The sequence below is a fragment of the Mus caroli genome, chromosome 7, assembly GCF_900094665.2.
Source record: "Mus caroli chromosome 7, CAROLI_EIJ_v1.1, whole genome shotgun sequence".
In the NCBI taxonomy this organism is placed as follows: Eukaryota; Metazoa; Chordata; class Mammalia; order Rodentia; family Muridae; genus Mus; species Mus caroli.
Window position 1 is genome coordinate 144,554,847 of NC_034576.1, and position 18,764 is coordinate 144,573,610.

At 50.8% G+C, this 18,764-nt stretch overlaps 1 protein-coding gene across 2 annotated transcripts; it reads right to left on the reverse strand.

The window, feature by feature from the left end:
• Positions 1 to 357: 357 nt before the first annotated feature.
• Positions 358 to 18,764, reverse strand: Ifitm10 (interferon induced transmembrane protein 10). Of its 2 annotated transcripts, none has more exons than XM_021168658.1 (3): positions 18,588 to 18,764; positions 15,854 to 16,306; positions 358 to 964 (listed from the first exon to the last, which is right to left on the reverse strand). In XM_021168658.1, exons 1-3 carry the CDS (start codon positions 18,588 to 18,590, stop codon positions 815 to 817), a joined length of 606 nt encoding a protein of 201 aa, XP_021024317.1. In that variant the 5' UTR covers positions 18,591 to 18,764; the 3' UTR covers positions 358 to 814. The 2 variants fall into 2 exon arrangements, with proteins under 2 accessions (XP_021024317.1, XP_021024319.1); XM_021168660.1 differs by lacking the exon at positions 18,588 to 18,764 and adding an exon at positions 17,168 to 17,338.

Genomic DNA, 18,764 nt, shown 5'->3' on the forward strand with positions numbered 1-18,764 from the left:
AGCCACCTTCAGTTGACAGACAGGGGAGCCTCTTTCCCCATTTCAGGGGCTAAGTGGATGAGAACCCATCAGCACCCTGTGGGGTTCCCAGGGACTGGCAGCCCGTCCCCAACACTACTGAAGGAAGCGTCTCCTGGATTCCCCACAGGCTCTGTGAACCCTGTGGGGAGCCCCTCCACCTAACACCCCTCACTTTGCCATCCTACACAGCTGGCCCTCATAAGACCACTTGGTTTCTGAACACACCTCCTACGGAATTAGTTGTGTGCAGGCCCTGGGGGCATAGGCTGCAAAGCAGCACTCCAAACCTCCAAGGGACACCTAGGCCCTGCCTGGCACATGGACAGAGGCTGAAGCTGAGCTGAGCACATGTTTTAATGAAAGTTCACAGATACAAGAGCTTGGAGCAGGGGTCACAGCTTGGAGGAAGTGGGGGGTCAGGAGTGAGGGAACCCCAGGTGCTGGCAGCCCCTATTTCGGGAGCTCCCGTGTAAGCCCTTCTTTCTGGGTGTCAGGTCTGAGGGGTCCAGGATCCTGGGCAGGGTGCATGGGCCAGGGAGGGCAGCCACTGGTCACTGGGCAGCATCATGGAAGGAAGCCCATAGACCCGGTGCCAGCAGGACGGGGGCAGGCGGCAGATAGGGTGGCTGGGAAGAGTGCGCCACTCGGTCAGGCACTCAGCTTCTGGTGGCCTTGCTGCCATGCATGGCTCTGGGCCTTGGTGGAAGCCCATTCTGCCCCACATTCTCAGCAACCTGAATCTCATTGACCATCAGTCTCAGTGTTGTGTCTCCAAGACCCACTGCCTGCTAGCTCAGTAGTCAGTGAGTGGGTACCGCAGGAAAATGAAGATAAGGATGATGCAGGAGGCTGCCAGAGCAGAACTGGTGATATTAAACAGCCGCGCTGTCTTGGCATCCTCCACAGCTCCATTCAGGTCATTCAAGAGCTTCTTGTCCCGAACCTGGAGACAAAAGGAGGAGGAAGAGAGGGAGAGGTCAGAGGAGGCACTGGAGTGGATGCCAGCAGAGAGAGGTTGGCCTGAGGAAGGAGGAAGAAAAGAGGGAGACGTCAGAAGCCAGCAGAGGAGGGAGGCCAACAGGGAAGGAGACAGTGGCTATCAGAGAAGGAGGAAGAGAGGCAGAAGTCAGGAGAGGGAGCAGGACAGAGGCCACCAGTGGGGGTGGAAGGAGGGCAATAGAAGAGGGAGGTTGGGATGGTGCGGAGCAGGGGGGTGAGAGTCGAGTGGTCACAGACCTCTGTTCTGTAAGCACCTGCCTCCAGTCTGGTGAACATAGTCAATGAAAGACTCATCTTTCACAGTTTGTAAAGCAAATGGTGTCTAGTCAGAGAAAAAAGAACGGGGAACGAGGAATACAGGGACCCTGTGAAGAATGCTCAAAACAGAAGTTTTATTTTGTTTTGTTTTGGTGTTTTTGGTTTTCGGTCTGTTTTTTTGTTTGTTTTGTTTTGTACAATGGCTCAGTAAGTCTGAAGTGATCTACTGTAAAAGGGAGAGGTGACCCTGAGACACTGGATGCATAGTTAATTGGATGACGACACAAGAGACAGTCGATGTGGGGTGTATTGGCAAGTGTACCCAGTGTGTTGTGACCAGTGTGACCAGTTCTACCTAGCTAGACCTTAACCAGGAAGCTGAGTGGACAGGACATCCTTGGAAGATGGAGACAGAACTGTCCATTTCTAAGAGGCTACCTGGTCAGAGCAGGCATGCCTCAGGACAACCCCCTTGAGCTACATCATCCTGTGAGTGCCAGCTGAGCCTGATGCAAGCTGAAATCGGAGCCTAGAAACAGATGGGGGTGTCGGGTGAGCACAGGAGATGGGGTTGCTCTATTCACAGACTGGGTTTTCTTAAAAGAAGGAAGGTGAACAGAAGACATTTGGACTGGCTGATGCCAGAATGCAGGAAGTGGATACCTGAGGAGGAAGTGTGGTAGGAGGGAGGATGGATCGGTGGGAATGGGGGTACGACTAGACAGAGGACAACTGAAGGCTGCCAGAGGAGGGATAGTCCTGAGGAGGAAGGAGTTGTAAGGCAGGAACAAGGAGAAGGGGGAGGGAGGTGTGGGATGGGTACAGTGGGCAGAGGGAGAAGGGAGAAGGACGGATGGGGGTGGGGTAGAGTGAGAGGAAGGGAAGAGACCCAGTAAAGGGTAGAGGGGTGACCCGGAAGATGGGTTGGACGGAGAGCATGTTTGGAGTGAAGGGCTGAGGGTTAGGAGAGTAAAGGTGGGAGAGAGACTCTGATATGGGAGGGACCCAACATCTCTGTCACCAAGAAGGAGGCATATCCCCATTTACTGAGCTCCCACAATTTGAGTGAAGTCATTGATAAGGTTTTATAATTTTCCCCAGGAAATTAAATTCTCTCTTCCCCTTGGATTTAGTGGCAGCCCCACTTGTTTGTTAACTGTAGTGTAACATCCTGCCTCTGACTGACGCTTGCAGCTGTGTGGACAGGTGGATCTCTAGCAAGTGAGATTCTGTATCTAGTTCACCTATTCCACTGCAATCATTAGCCAGGTGGTCTCTTTAACAAGCCAGCTGTTCTACTTCCTCTTGCAAGCCCCTCCTTCAAGGCTGCAGATGTGCTGTAGACACTCTGAGCCGGAGTTTTGCCTCTGGGGTACCCACGGGTAACTTCACACAGTCAGTGGACCCTCTTGCTGCTCCAGGTGCTCACTTGTGGTGTGGACACAAGAAAGCGTCCACTTCACAGTGCTGGAAAAGGCCTCATGTTTCCGGCACCTCATCTTGCCTGTAGGCTCCTATGAGGAAGACAAAGATGATTCTAGAACAATACTGACTAGCAAGGAGTATGCAGAAGAGCCTTGGCTCACCCTTGGTCTTTTTATTTTATTTTTTAAAGAAAATATATATGTTACAATTCTCAAGGGTAGATGATAGCTATACATACAGAAATGAATATCAAGTGAACAGTGGATGGGTGTGTGTGTGTGTGTGTGTGCCGAGTAGCTAAGGCAAATGAGACCACTGATGTGTTGATGTGCATTAGATGGATGGGAGAGACAGGTAGGTGAATTTTTTCCTATGCTGGCTGAGTGGGTTAGGTACACAGAAGGACATATGTCAAATGGGAATAACAGGGTAGACAGGTATGAGTAGATGTTTGCTGTGGGGGTTGGCAGATGGATGAGTATATGAATATGTAAGTGTGTTCCAGATGAGAGGAGCGGGAGGTGTGAGGAGACAGTACATATATTGCATGTGTGGGATACAGTGGATGTTTGGACTGGCACACTGGGTTATTGTACTGTGTTTCATGTACTAAGGATGGACACACAGTTAGAAGTGTGCCATGTGGGCAGATGGGTTTATGAAGGTGTGTCAGGTGGTTGAATTGGTGTTTGCATGGAACTGGTGTTCTATATCTTTGGGATGGATTCCTGGCATGTATGTTGGATGCGTGGAATGGGTAAACAGATTTAGGATTGCATGTGGGATGGGTGAAGAGAGAGGGGAAAGATGTTGAAAGAATATACCACTGACTAATGAATGGGAGGTAAGTACGGATTCTTAAACTCATCAATCAGCCAGTCAATCTAAACTTAGTGCCTACCCTGGCATCCTGGGTGTGTAACTGCAGCTGGCCCTGGTACACAACAAGAAACAAAGAAAAGCCTCTGTCCTCAGGGCTCACAGGCCAGACAAGGATTCACAAGACACAAGGCAAGCATCTCCCAGACAGACTTCATTGAGTGGATGTTTGTCAGGAGATCAGTGACAAGTTTGGTTCTGATGGGGTGTGCTCCAAGGGAGGGGGCACCAGGTGTGTGTAGGGAACAGAGATCCATGAGAGGGTGGCTGGAATCAGCCGGGGCCTGCTATGGGAGGGCAGAGCACAGATAGGTACAAAGGAAGCTGTCAAGAAGAAGCAGGGGCTTTGTAAAGACATTTCAGAATGACATAGAGCCAGAAGAAAGGGAAAGGCTGGACAGATTCTAGCAGAGCAGTTGGCTGGGGCTTAAGAACAGACAGGGAGGAGGCAGAGTCTGGCCTGGCTAGAGAAGGCTAATTTATCACATGGCCAAGAGCTGTGGCAATGAAAGTGGACTGGAGGGTGGATCTCTGGAGCTGTGTTCAAGGCAGAACTGACAAGGCTGAGGTCAGTGTGGGAGATGATGAGGTGAGGTGGCCTTGAGGGTAAAGGAAGAGTAAGCTGCAGAAGGAAACCTGGGAGGCACAGGCTAAGGCGCTTGGCGGTGCAGGCCCCGGCACTGGTGAGAGCTGCTTTCTGGACAACGGCTAGACACCTGGAGATGCAATGCTGCAGAGTCAGAAGTTCAGAGGTGAGGTGGAGAGATGAACACGTGAAAGGTACCACCACTCGTGTGATGGTGATGAGATCACATGGGCCACTGGAGGAGCTGGGTCCACCATGATGCACAGTCCACATTCAAAGACCAGTAAGAGGACTTGGGAGAGTAGACAGAGGAACAACCTGAAAGCAAAGAGGAACAAAGTGGGTGGGTAGGGCCAGAGCAGAACACTAGAGAATCCACCAGAGCTGGGAAGACACACAAGGTCCAGTGGGGCCCAAGAAGTGACAGATGATGTCTGCTGTAGGAAAAAGGATTGTAGTGGGGAGACCAGTGGGAAGCTAGGTGAGTCAGTCAGGAAGGCGAGGACATGGTAGTCTGACAGATAACTCCATAAAGGGAAGGAAGGCAGTGCAGGTCCTCGGTGGGCAGACCAGTGGGTGCTGAAAGGACAGGAAAGAGGAGAGGAGAGGAAGGTTGATGGTGACCAAGTGGTCAGGAAGTGCTATGGGTAGATACCCCATCACCGTACACAATGAAGGTTCTGACCCCCGGAGACTGGTCGGATGTGGGGCCTTTGAGGGTGAGGCCTCAAAGGGCCTGAGGATGCTCAGTGCCCCAGTGTAGAGGAAGGCCAGGCTGGGAGTGGGTGGGTGGGGGAGCACCCTCATAGAGGCAGGGAGTGGGAGGATGGGATAGGTGGTTTCCGAAGGGGAGACCTGGAAAGGGGAAAACACTTGAAATGTAAATAAAGAAAATATCCAAGAAAAAAGAAAAAAAGGGGGGGGGGCGGAGAGATCATTAGTGCAAGAGAAAGAGGAAGATGGTCATTGACAGCTAGCTATTAATCTGTTCCCCACACACCCTTGGAGAGGAGGGTCACTATGTGCACGAGAGTCATGGGATATTTCACAAATCTGTAGGTGGGCTTGATCCTAGCAGATCAATCTTGGCTTTGGTGTAGACTTAGAACTTAGAAATTCCTTACTAAAATTCTCAAACGAGAATGGACATAAGAAGTCATAATTGGGGGACTATAGGTTGAAAAAGCAGCTTGGGGCTCTAGCTGTCTGTGATGGTTTGTATACACTCAGGCCAGGGAGTGGCAGTATTAGGAGGTGTGTCACCATGAGTGTGGGCTTTAAGACCCTTGTCCTAGCTGCCTGGAAGTGAGTCTTCTACTAATAGCCTTCAGATGAAGATGTAGAACTCTCAGCGTCTGCACCACGTCTGCCTGGATGCTGCCATGATGTGGCCCAGTTGATGATAATGGACTGAATCTATGAACTTGTAATCCAGCCCCAATTAAATGTTGTCCTTTAAAAGAAAGGAAAAAAAAAAAAAAAAAGGCTCCAAAAGACCTTTAATCCTTCCACCATGTGGGGACTCACAGAAATGTGAATAGCCTACAGTCCAGAAGAGGGCAGACCTGACCAGAGCCTGACTGTGCTGAGGTCTTGTAAAATTCCAGTCAACCAAACTGACACTGTGAGAAGTCACACAGTGTGGAAACTTTTCACTCATGCAGACCAAAGCAGGAGACTCAGATTGGGGAATGAGGGGCTGTGGGGGTGACCCAGCAGGCATGAACACATGAAGGATGGGAAGGAGACATGACAAGGTAGGTAGCCAGAGGAATGGAAAGCCAGAGAAGACAGGGTGTGGTAACCAGAGGGATGGTAGAAGCAGTATATACAGGAGTGAGGGGAGGAGGAGGGAGGCTGGAGGGCACATGGGCAGGGGTTTTAGAGTGTATGGTGAAACATACAGGTAGAATGGTGGGCTGGGGAGTTAGGCTAGGCAGGGCAGAAAGGAGCTGGCTCACTTACAGAAGTGCTAGATAGCAGCCGAGAAAGGCTGGGGATGGAGTTCAGTTGGCAGAGTGCTTTAGCATACACGTTGCCCTGGGTTTGATCCCCAGCACCACAAATGAACGGGTGAGCACAGGGGTACACACCAGAAAAGCCAGCACTTAGAAGGCAGAGGCCAGACAACTGACCGACTGACCGACCGGGAGTTCAAGGTCATCCTTGAGCTTGAATTTGAGGCCAGCCTAGGCTAAGAGGAAGAGAGAGAGGGAGGGAAAAAGGAGAAAGAAGAGAGGAGAGGGGTGGGGAGGGGAGGTTATGAGGGGAGGGGAGAAGGAAGAGGAGAGGAGAGGAGAGGAGAGGAGAGGAGAGGAGAGGAGAGGAAAGAGGACCCAAGAAAGGAAGGAAAGGATGGGCAGACAGGGACAGGGGAAGCCCAGAGTCAAATAAAAAACAAGAATTTGTGACACCCTGCTGGTGATCTCCAGGGGGCGCCTTGTAGCACTGTGTAGTTTCCCAGTTTTTTCCATGGCACTTACATCACAAGGTCTTGTTATCATTAATTAAAATATTCAATTTGATCATGGAAGGTTGGGGCCATGCCTGGAATATGCTAAGAGCTCAACCATCACATGATAGCTTATGGTTGTCTTGCTAAAGGTAAATGGGAGACTCAGGGGGGATAAAGAGTCAGGGTGGAGGAGATGAGGTAGCTAGTAGGTAGGCAGAAGAGAGCAGCGGGGCAGACTAACAGGTGAACACGAAGCAGAGGAAAGAGAACGAAAAGACAATGTATATTCCATGACCGGAAATGGGAATATGTGAGTAGATCTAGGTGTGGCTGACATTTTTGAGGAAGCAGGCAGCTGGATAGGACATGAATGGTGGAAGCTCAGGGCACGAACTGGCAGATTCATAGCAGAGATGAAGACCCCTCCTCCCATGATGCCTCACTCCTGTGTGAACGGCACCTGTGCATTTTAGACTGATTGGGTAAGAACAGTCCGTGCAAGCATTGCCAGCCTCCTCTAGTTCCTCTCGCCCTGAAGCTCCATCAGGACAGAGTGTTGTCTGGGTCTCAGGCCTGGGAGCTCCTTGTCTGTAGATTCAATTGAGCTTCAGAGAAAATTATATCTGACAAAGTGGAATCTGTACTGAACAAGTGTGGGTGGGTCCCTCCCCCCCTTCCTTAAGTGATACAGTACAGTAGAACAGTAACTGCCCTTCCTTTTAATGAGGTTTTATGTCATCTGGAGATCATGTGAGCAAGTGTGTGGGATCTAAACAAACACTAGGCTGTTTTAAATAAGGACCTGGGCATCTGTGAGCTTGGATGTCTGTAGAACCAATGCCCTGCGCATTCCAAAGGAAGGTATAACTAGAAGCCGTCCTCACCCACCTTTCAGGATCACTTGGAATCTTTTCCCACCTGGGTTCCCAGCCCCATCTCTCTGCATCCTTAGTCTGTCCCCACATGGAAACTTCATCATATGAACCCACACACGGTAGATGACAAAACCCTCACTGTGGAAAACAAAGCTATGTCTCAGGCAGGCACGTCTGGTCCCCTCTCCTGTTTCAACCACACAGGCTATGGAACTTTGTCCCTGGGCTTCTGCAAGGACTTTCCCCATCCTGTGACACACACTTCTTCAGACACACATATCTATGGCCTGGACCATCTTGGGCTTACAGTCAATACACTGACATGAACTTCTGTCTGAGCCCACTTTGTATGAAACAGCAATCCCTGCCACTCTCCTCGGTTTTCACAGCTGACGTTACCAACGACATTTCAATGAGTGTTTTGATGGCCTGAGTTCCCTGCCAGAGGGAAGGATCCTATGGGCAGGGACTGCGTGGCCTGTGCCTCATCATCCACTGGGCAGTTATTTGCTGCATGTGAAGTGGGAAGTCCAGTGGGAAAGTGCTGGGGCATTCTGATGAATCGATGACTATGTGGTGAGCTAGACAGTTTAATGAGTGGTCATAATGGTGACATCACAGGAGGGGGCAAAAGAGAAGACAAGAAGGAGGAAGGCAGTCATAAGCTTCCAGGTAAAGAAAGATGGGGACTTGGGAGATTGCTCGTTTCATGTAAACTGTCCATGCCAAGCAATCATGAAGACCTGCATTTGATCTGAGGAACCCGTATTTAATGTCAACAACAAAAAGTCAGCAGGGTCTGGAGAAAAGTCTCAGAGGACTCTGGCTCAGTTCCCAGCATCTAAAGGTTCACAACCATCTGTAACTTCAGTTCCAGGGTACCTGACAGACAGCCTCTTTTGGACCTCCTTGGGCTCCAGGCATATGCATGGTGCACAACCATACACGTGAGCAAAATATGCACGCATATAAAAAACAAAATCAATAAAATTTAAAATATGCTTTTCAAAATTCAGGCCTATCAGTGCACACCTATAATCTCAGCTCTAGGGAGACAGAGATAGGCAGATCTGTGGAGTTTGATGGCTACCCAGTCAAACTTAACTGTTGAACCCCTGGTACCAGAGTGAGAACTTATCTCACAAGACAAAGAGGAGTTCTGAGGAGATGGCTCAATGGATGATGGCATCTGTTGTCAAGCTGAACAACCTGAGTTCAGTCCCTGTGACCCACGCGGTGAACAAAGAGAATAAACTCCTGAAAGTTGTCCTCTGAACTCCACACGATACATGGCAATGAGTGTGTCTTCAAGCACTCACAAACGTGTATATATTTGCCAGGCGTAGTGGTGCACGCCTTTAATCCCAGAACTCAAGAGGCAGAGGCAGGCAGATTTCTGAGTTTGAGGCCAGCCTGGTCTACAAAGTGAGTTCCAGGACAGCCAGAGATATACAGAGAAACCCTGTCTCGAAACTGCACCCCCCAATGTGTATATATTTTCTATAAATTGGATGAATTCTAAGGCATGACCCTTGAGGTTGACTTCTGACCTTCATATTTGTGCTTGCTAACACGCATATGGATTAGCATGCATACAAATATGCACACACACACCACACACATACACACACACACACACACACACACTGTACATGAACATACACATCCAACACAAACACAGAAATGAAGCAAGATGGAGAAGCATGTGAACATAGGGCAAGTCCACAGAAAGAAAAGGGTGAGGAAGGGACAAGATAGGGAAGAAAGTACATAGTAGGAGTGTGGGTGACCAAAGGATGGAAGAGGTAGATGGTCCGTGTGATGGTTGGTATATGCTTGGCCTAGAGAGTGGCACTACTAGGAGGTGTGGCCTAGTTGGAGTGGATGTGTCACTGTGGGCGTGGGCTTTAAGACCCTCCTCCTAGCTGCCTGGAAGCCAGTCTTCTCATAGCACACTTTAGATGAAGATGTAGAACTCTCAGCTCCTCCTGCACCATGCCTGCCTGGATGATGCCATGTTCCCACCTTGACAACAATGGACTGAACCTCTGAGCCTGTACGCCAGCCCCAATTAAATGTTGTCCTTATAAGAGTTGCCGTGGTCATGATGTCTGTTCACAGCAGTAAAACCCTAAGAGAGTCTGTGGAGTAGCAGGATAATAGTGTGAGGAGGGAGGTTGGAAGAATGCATGTGGCGGTTCATGGATGAAAGACAAAATAAGGAAAAGTGGGAAGGCAAGCAGACAGATTGGTGGATGAACCCCAGAAGAATCTGTCGGCGCTTGTGGGCTTTTTCTTTCCCCTTCTCTTTCTTCCTTCATTTCCTCCCTTTCTCCCTTTCTGCCTTTCTCTCTCTCTCTCTCTCTCTCTTTCTCTCTCTTTCTTTCTTTGACAGGGTCTTACTATGTAACTGAGGCTGTCCTGGAACTCTAAATCCTCCTGCCTCTGACTGCCCAAATGTTAGCGTTTCAGGGATGCACCACCACATCTGGCTCATCTAGGGTGTGTCAGTCTCTAAAAAGAAGAGACAATGGAGGTGTACCAGAGATGGCGGACGAGCACAAGGCTGAGATAGGAGGTGTCCAACAAGGCAAGCGGGAAGTGAACATGTGCAAATCCACACACAGACACAGAAATTACTGTGTGAGACCGACAGAAAGGGGTGAAGCTGGTGGACTGGAGAGGGTAGGCAGAGTAGCTTCAGGAAGAGAAATAAGCGTGAGTGTAGTTACTTACATAAGGAGAGTCTCATAGAAGGCCGGGTGTGATGGCCCACGCCTTTAATCCCAGCATTTGGGAGGCAGAGGCAGGCGGATTTCTGAGTTCAAGGCAAGCCTGGTCTACAGAGTGAGTGAGTTCCGGGAAAGCCAGGGCTACACAGAGAAACCCTGTCCAAAAAAAAAAAAAAAAAAAAAAGTCTCATAGAAAGTGTTGGCATGCTCTGAACCATGAACATGTGGGTGTATGGCTGTACAAAGAGGATGAAAGAGATGGAAAGAGGGAGGGATGAGAGATAGGAAAATGTATGAGCTGATTGTAGTGGCTGCCTGGAGACCAGTAGGAGTGGGAAGACGGTGTGAGCAGGAGGAAAAGAAGAAAAAAAGGATGAGCAGAGTGTCATAGGATGAACACGTTTGTGGACAGACATGATGAGAAGAGATGAATGCTTGATATGTGGATGGATAGCATTCAGGGATGATTGGGAGAAGCAAGGGAGAGGAGGGGGGAGTCTAGTTAGGAAGGAACACAGATGTGTGTGTGTGTGTGTGTAAATGCATGAGAGTATGGATAAATTCATGAAAACATGAGGAGGGAGTATGTAAGTACATGGATAAATAAATTTAACTCATAGATCCAGTGAGGATGGATAGATAGATAGATGGATGAGAAGTTCAGTCTGTGAGGTTGAAGGGAGGAGAGGAAATTAATGTGGACAAACGGATACAAAGGTGGAAAATAGAAAGAGGAGATAGAAGAATGGATGAACTGAGAGGGGAAGACCGCAAACGAGGGAAGCCAAGTGACAAGAGGCATGCACAGCTACTTGGTATGGATGAATGATGGAAAGAAGGGGGATGTGGCAAAGCATGCATCGAGGAAGGGCAGTGTACTGGCTAATTTTGTGTCAACTTGACACAGCTGGAGTTATCACAGAGAAAGGAGCTTCAGTTGAGGAAATCCCTCCATGAGATCCAACTGTAAGGCATTTTCTCAATTAGTGATCAAGGGGGAAAGGCCCCTTGTGGGTGGGACCATCTCTGGGCTGGTAGTTTTGGGTTTTATAAGAGAGCAGGCTGAGCAAGCCAGAGGAGACAAGCTAATAGAGAACATCCCTCTATGGCCTCTGCATCAGCTCCTGCCGTCTTACCTCCTTGAGTTCCAGTCCTGACTTCCTTTGGTGATGAACAGCACGATGGAAGTATAAGCCGAATAAACCCTTTCCTCCCCAATTTGCTTCTTGGTCATGATGTTTGTGCAGGAATAGAAACCCTGACTAAGACAGGCAGTGAGCATTCTGATCTGGCTGGTGCATGAAGTGGGGGTGTTATGAGAAAATGACATTAGAGAAGCAGTCTAGGACATCAGTGTTGAGGTTGGTAAGGATGGGATGGGACAGTAGGAGAGAGTCAGCAGGACGATGACTGTGTCAACAGGTGAGGGAAGGCTGGTGCTGTCTGAATGCAGTGAGCAGCGTGGAGGATGGGTTGACATAGCCATGCATCACTTAATGAGAAGTATCTGAGAAACTCCAGTGACCTCATCATCTGTTAACATCACAGAGTATATACACAAAATCAACTATGACACTACTCGGTGATGAAGTCTTGTGTATGAGACCTGCTGTTGCCTGAAATGTCATTCTATGATATATATGATATTATATGACATATATTACTGAGTAAATGGCTGTGACAACTGCATACATGGATGGGTGGTGGGTGAGTAGATGGATGGGTGACTTCATGGGCAGATGATTGTGTAAAGAGATAAATAGCTAGGTGTGCATGAGTGTGATGTGGATGGATAGATGGGTACAAGGGTAGACAAAAGCATAAAGAGGTAGGTGTGGTGTGAATAGATGAGTGGGTAGATAGATGGGTGGAGGATGGATAAGTGGGAGGATGAATGGCTGACTTAGTTGGATGGATGAATGAGTAGATGGGTACATGAATAGGTGGATGGGTGTGGGATGGATGGGTTGATGGATAGATGGGTAGAAAGATGGGCTGAAGTGTAATTTCTATTTTCTTTGGAAAGATAATTGTGTCAAATGATGTTTTGCTGGGGCACACAAGTGAAAGGATCTCTTGCTAAAGAAAACTCCTGAAAGACTTTTCCTGAAGCAGACATGGTGAAAGTATGTTTTGATATAGCAAACATGTGAAAGGACTCATGAGGAAGGAGTATAAATATGGCCCCATCTGGGAGACAGACCTTGGTTTGGTTTGCTGCACCTCGGTATTCTTCACTAATGACACACATGTATTGGTTGGCCTTACATAGCATTGTTGAACTCAACTTGTGATAACTCTGCCATTGAGAGAAACTCCTTCAAGAACTGCTCATTGCCGCCTCTGAGACCTCACCTTAGGCTGGCTGGTGAGCCTGGCAGTTTCTTCAGGATTGAACTACAGCTGCCTGGTGTCTGCTTGCTGAAAGGACTTGACGATAGCTGCTAGTTCATGTCTGTTGTCTGCTTGCCTAGAGGACTGGTCTGCAGCTGCTGGATAGTATTTGGCGTTTGCTACGAAACTGATCTGCTGCCCAAGAAGATTAAGCTCACCCCCGAAGAACTATTGCTGAACAGGTCCGCTTCCTTCATATTCTAATAACTTTTCTCTTCCACTACCTCTGCTGGTGGGCTGGGGGAAAGGTTGCACCCTTATTAAAAGTAGGTTGCAAAAAATTGATGCCTACAATGGGCAGCTGAATGGTAACACTGATACTCAGGAAGGATGAGATGAACAGGTATACACATACAAAGCCCAATCCGAGTCTACCCTCCTAACCCATTCTTTCAGGTGTTCCTGTCTCGGGAAGCGTCTATGCCTCCTAAGCTCAGATCAAGCGGCTGCCACATGCTGACTGCACAGCACTATGCTCCCCACAGAGGATGTCCATGCTTGGTGTCTGCTCCTTTCTCCAGGTAGAACTTTGCCTTCATCCATCCTTCAAGACCCAAAGGAAATACTACCTCCTCCCAGAAGCCCTTGCCTGGAACCTTACTTGGCCCCAAGTTCAGTGTGATGTTTTCATCTTCTGAGACAATGGACTATATACCTTCTCTGGTGACATCCTCTGTCCAGCCAAATAATATCCTTAGACCTCCCCCATGATGGTTACCATGCTTTGGACACTGAAATACTGGTCTCAGGATGGGGCAGGAAAATGTGAAGAAAAGAAGGCCCTAGAGGCTCTGCAGGAGAGACACAGGTTTCATACAAAAGAGGGGATAACTGTGAGCCAGTGTATGCACACAGCAGACAGCCGCATCTCACGCCAGCCCACCTGTGCCATCTGATCACAGGATGGCTTGAACAGCCTCGTCTCTATTTGTGACCAGATAAGGGAAGGGTTCAGTAAGGAGAGGTGGCCGGAAAGCCAGCCCCAAGTCCTCCTGACTCCTGTTCCATCTACTATCCTTGACCATGCTTGTGATGAGCTACATGAGTGGCAGGTGCAGCTAGTTAGAAGGCTGCAGCTAGATAAACAGGTGGACTGCTTCCAGGCATCAGGGTCAGAGTCTCCGACCCTGCACATCCTTCCAAGAAGCCCCAAGGCCTGTCCACTGTTCTCGGGGAAGACCTCCTGGAGCAAAACATGAGAGAGAAAGCGAGCCCTCTGTCCCCTCCAAAGTGTCAACCTCACATCCCAGTACAAACTCATAACCATCCAGAAATGCCTGACCTACCTACAACCCACACCAGATGGGCTACCCTGCCCAGCCAGCCAGAGACAGCCTGAGCCAGGGGAGGAAGGGACAGCTCCCGGACCAGAGCCCAGGCAGCCATGCCCAAACCCTCAGGCTGTAGACAGCACAGGGAAAGAGGGCACCAGGGGGAGGCTATGTTCCACTAGCAACCTGGCAATGGTGCCCACTGCCTGGCACGGCCCCAGAGAACAGAGCTGAGCTGGCCTTAGGACATCCCAAGTCCCTAGGTTTTCTTGTGCTGCCTCTTAGCAGAAGCAGTCATGCACACACACACACACACACACCCCACACATCTGTGGTACACTTATATGCAAACACATGTTGACTCACACATTGCATGCACACACATTATACTCAAACATGTATCCATTCACAATACACACCTATGTGGATGTAGGCATGTGATTAGGCTGGCACCCCTCACATGCAACTAGATATACAACTCTATATACGTTCATGCACACTCACACACAGTTGCACTAACATATGCATTTGCTCACACACATGCACATGTGCATGCACATGATTACATGCATAAAATAACACTTAGACATACACTCAAGCATCCGCACTCCATATAAGCATTCCCATCCATGCAACACACTCAAATGCACACTCATGCTCTCCACACGCACAATGAATTATACAATGTGGGCACATGAGTACATGCATGCAATGCCATGCTCTCACAGACATGCCCACTCATGTACACAACTTCCATGTGGTACATGTAAAGGTGAGGAGCCCAGGCCTGAAGAAAAAGGCATGAAGATGGTGTGATATGCTGAGCATGAGTCAGGAAAAAAAGAGGAGAGCCTAGTGGCCAGGCATGTGATGCAGGGCAAGGTGGGACTCATGCCTGCAGATGAATCATGGACTGAGTTGCCTGGGGACCCTTCCTCCTAGGTCAGTCTCACCCTCACTTGTAAATCCCTGTAGCACCCTTCTTTCTGCTTTCCCAGCCCCTGGCACCCCTCCTTGCTGGGCAGCTGCGATTTCTGGACTGCATCTGTCTTGGGCCATTCAAGTCTGGGCTCAGGAAGTGATAATCTGTGTAATTGTGAGCCAAACCCTTCCTTCCGGAGATGCAGGATGGGAGGAGGGCACCCAGGCACCGTTCCTGCACCCTGCTGGTGGGGCTCCAACAGTCCAAGAATGCTCAGTCCTTACCTGGGACACAAGGACTGAGACACGGAGGTCATCTATCACAGCTTCCCCCTGCCCCTGGCCCCAAGTTGTCTTTGTTTCTCGCACTTTGTCGTGGGAAGGAGTAGGGGTAGGAGCAGATAAGGGGTCCCAAAGGCTTGCCACCCTGCTCTGACTCCTCATACAAAAGGGAGACAGGCCTGGAAGTTGTAGCCACTGTGGGTACAGGGTAGGTGGGGTTAGGACATTTTCTCCTAGCCAGTCTGGTCATCAGGCTTCGGCCATCTACCACAGACCTGGATGGCGAGTATCAGTGTCTGGCAAATGAGCTACTAGAGATGGGCCAAGATAAGAGGTTCTGCAAGGGCCCTAAGAGCATCCTCTCTGCTTCCCACGGGCACAGGATTTCAAGCACCACCCCGCCCCCCTGCTCCTTGCAATCTCCATCACATTTACCTAAGTGTGGCTACTGGTTACATTGACTCCCATGTCCCCTGACTGAAGGACAGGACCTTGAGTTCTGAATGCCTGTTCTTAACGACTTAACTAAGCTAGCTGTACAGAGAAGACAACCTTACCCCACTCCCCAAATGGGGGCAAGCTTTCTCAGTTTAAGGAAGGGAAGGGGTGGCCCTTTGTTCCCAGCCCAGAGTCTTGCCTCTTTGAATCCATAAGAGGTCTCCTGGTTGGGCTTGCATATTCTACCTTGGGCTCCACTAAGTGACATTACATCCTGCTAGCTCCCATAACCCAGCCCACCCCCTGCCCAGGCTCACTTTGAGGGAGTAGGCCAGAGCAATGAAGCCCAGGCAACAGAAGTTGAGGTAGACGAAGTTGAAGATGGACCACAGATAGTAGTCGTTCACCTCCGTAGTGTCCGGATAGACCTCGATGACTGTGGTGGGGTTCGTCATGGTCTTCTTCTCAGCTAAGTGCTTGCAGGCTTGCGGGACACCCGATGCCCGAACGCTGTCAGTCTTGCTGCTTTTAGACTCCATAGGAAACAGAGTGGGTGCCATTGGGGGTGAGGCCGAAGGCTCAGGAGCTGGAGCCGCTGCAGCCTGCAGGGCAGGAGGCTTGGACACACAGGCGAAGCAGCCCTTGGGCGAACCTGCTGGTGGCCTGGGAATCCAGAAGGCCCCGTCCAAGGGGACTCGGGCTTCCTGGGTGCCGTCCGTGGTGCTAGCCGGGGCTCCCAGCAGGGCTGGGCACTGGCTGGGGCCCTGGGCCTGGAGGGAGGGACAGAGTGAGGAGTTGCTGGGCCTTGTGCGCCCAGTAGCACCCAACCTGGAGCCTTGCAGCATCTCCCTTACAGTCCCATAAATGGTCTTTGGGAGATGGAAATCCCTGTGAGGTTGCCAGCTGCCAGTCTGCCTCCCCCACCCAGCCGGCCACAGCCAATACCAAAGCCATTCGCAGTAGTCTTGGCAAGCACATCAGGGCTTTTCATCGCTTTGCCATCTGCGCCTACTGACAACCACACACACAACAGCTCCCCCTCAGCACCCTGAGTGACACCCTGTTGCGATAAGCAGAGCGCCCCGCATCTCCACGCACTCAGGGCACTCAGAGCTACAGTGACACTGCCCTAGTCATTGACTGGCAGAACGAAAAGTGCTCACTGAAGCACATACACACCAAGACGCACCACACATACAATCACCAGCCCAGCTCTCCAGCCCCAGCACACTTCCTGCGCCCAGACGCGCCAGGTAAACAATTGCCCACCCAGACACGCAGCGCTACACAGGCTCAGGCACATCTCGGGAGGATCCGCGCAGGTGCAGGACTACAAACTCGCGCACATCGCCTGCCTTCCAAAGCCAACAGAAAGCGGCACTGGGAGACCCTAAGAGCGCACACTGTCACACAGAACCACTCACCTCCCCTCTTGTCCCCACCCCCCACCGTGTCACCAAGAGACCCACAATGACACTCTGCGAAATGGACACTTCCAAGAGACAGCTTGGCGCCGGAGCTCTGCGCCACAAGGCGCACCCGGCGCCGGTGAGGTGATAGCAAGGGGCTGTGGCTGAACTGGGTGGTCCCCAATCTGACCCCGGGCTGCAGCAGCCACCAGTACCGCTCACCTACTGGCGACTCGACGAGTGGGTCAGACCCCTGAGCCTCGGAGCGCGCGTCCTTCCGCTCTCCCGGGCCGCTGTCTGTCCGCTGATCGCGTCCCAGCGGCCCAACCTTGGGGGCGGGGAGCGAGCGGGGCTGGCGCCGCTGCCTCCCCCGCTGCCCGCGCGCGCTCCGCAGCGCCAGGCCGGCCGCGGCTGCAGCCAGAGCCTGACTCACGGCGGCGTCGCAGACACCTCCGCCTCCTCCCTAGGGAGGGAGGGGGCCCGCTAGCCCGGAAGCCAGGACCCCGGGGAGTCGCAAGCAGGGCAAGGCTGGCACCCCTCTATCCTATGAGCTGCATGGCTCTCACATCCACCGACCACCAAGCCGCTGCTACCCCAGTCCACCTGTGCTCAAATTCTCTCGCGGGTCCTCAAAGTCCCCGCAAGTCTGTCTGCTGAGCATTCCACTTTATTCCCACGGCTGACCCCCCTTCTCCCTACATTTCTTCCACCTGAACCTTGTTAGTTCCAAGACCTGTGCCTTCAGAACCCCTTTACCTAGCATCTCTTCTCCCTGCCCTGTTGAGTCCCACCTGCCATCCTCAGTCCCGTGGCTGTCCTAGCCTTTTCTCATGAGGCCCTGTCCTGGTATCAGCTTTTTAAGCCCTCACCCACCTCTTCCTTGATCTTGCCCAGCTGGACTCCAACCTTGCTACTTGCTAAGCCCTGTCTGAGCTGCTCTAGTCTCCATCTCTAATCAGGCTTATTTTGGAAGTCTCTGGTCCCTTGAAGTCTATACACTGCAGATCATAGTTCCCACCTGACTGGGATGCAACACATCAAACCCCAGAGGGACACTAATCTCTGCTCAATCCTGTCTCCCAAGTCCCCAAGGTCAATGTTCAGGGTTTTTGTTTTTTTTTTCTCCCGAGTCCAAGTCCAGGCCCTTCACCAACAATCTTCAGAACCCTGCCCTGAGCCTCCTTTTTGGAGTCCCTGTCACCCAAGTCTGACATATGTTCTAATATGTTCATCATAACAGGGACTTGAAGGATCTGACCTGTAACAGGCTTGCCTGTCCCTGCTTCACAAGTTCTGCTCTGCCCTCAGGGACAGATGTGCTACTCCGAAGCCTGGTTCCTCTCAGACACCCCTACACTGATTTCCTTAAAGCTCAGTCTGTGTACCCGCTCATGACCTTTCTGACCCTCATCCTGAGCCCTGACAGTGCTCGGTCCTTACACATGACTTGCCCTAAGCAATACTGTCCTCTAAGACTCAGGGCCAAGCAGTTTCTTCTCTCTCCACCTCACCCCCTTCCCATCCTCCGTCTCTCTTGGACATTTGTCCTCAACTGATCCCCAGCTCCAGAGAAGCCCCAATGGGCTTCCTTCACCATGGAGAGCCCCCAACTGCCCTCCCTCCCTCAGAACCCCTACCTCACCATGTGGGGGTGGAGTTCTCAGTAGGTCCTCTTCACCCTACTCTGAAGTTCCCCAAACTGTGTGTAAAAGCCTTGTTTTCTGCCTTCCTGGATCCCATTCTCCCTAGCTCTTCTCTGGGACCCTTTCCAGAGCGTTCCAGGGCTGCCTGGCCCCTAGACTTTCTGGTCTCCTGGATC

What these genes read in the sequence shown, in the direction of transcription:
- Ifitm10 (XM_021168658.1), bottom strand. An exon ending in CTCTGGCCTACTCCCTCAAA is followed by an intron (nt 965 to 15,853) that starts GTGAGCCTGGGC and finishes TTTTGTCTCCAG; the next exon opens with GTTCGGGACAAGAAGCTCTT.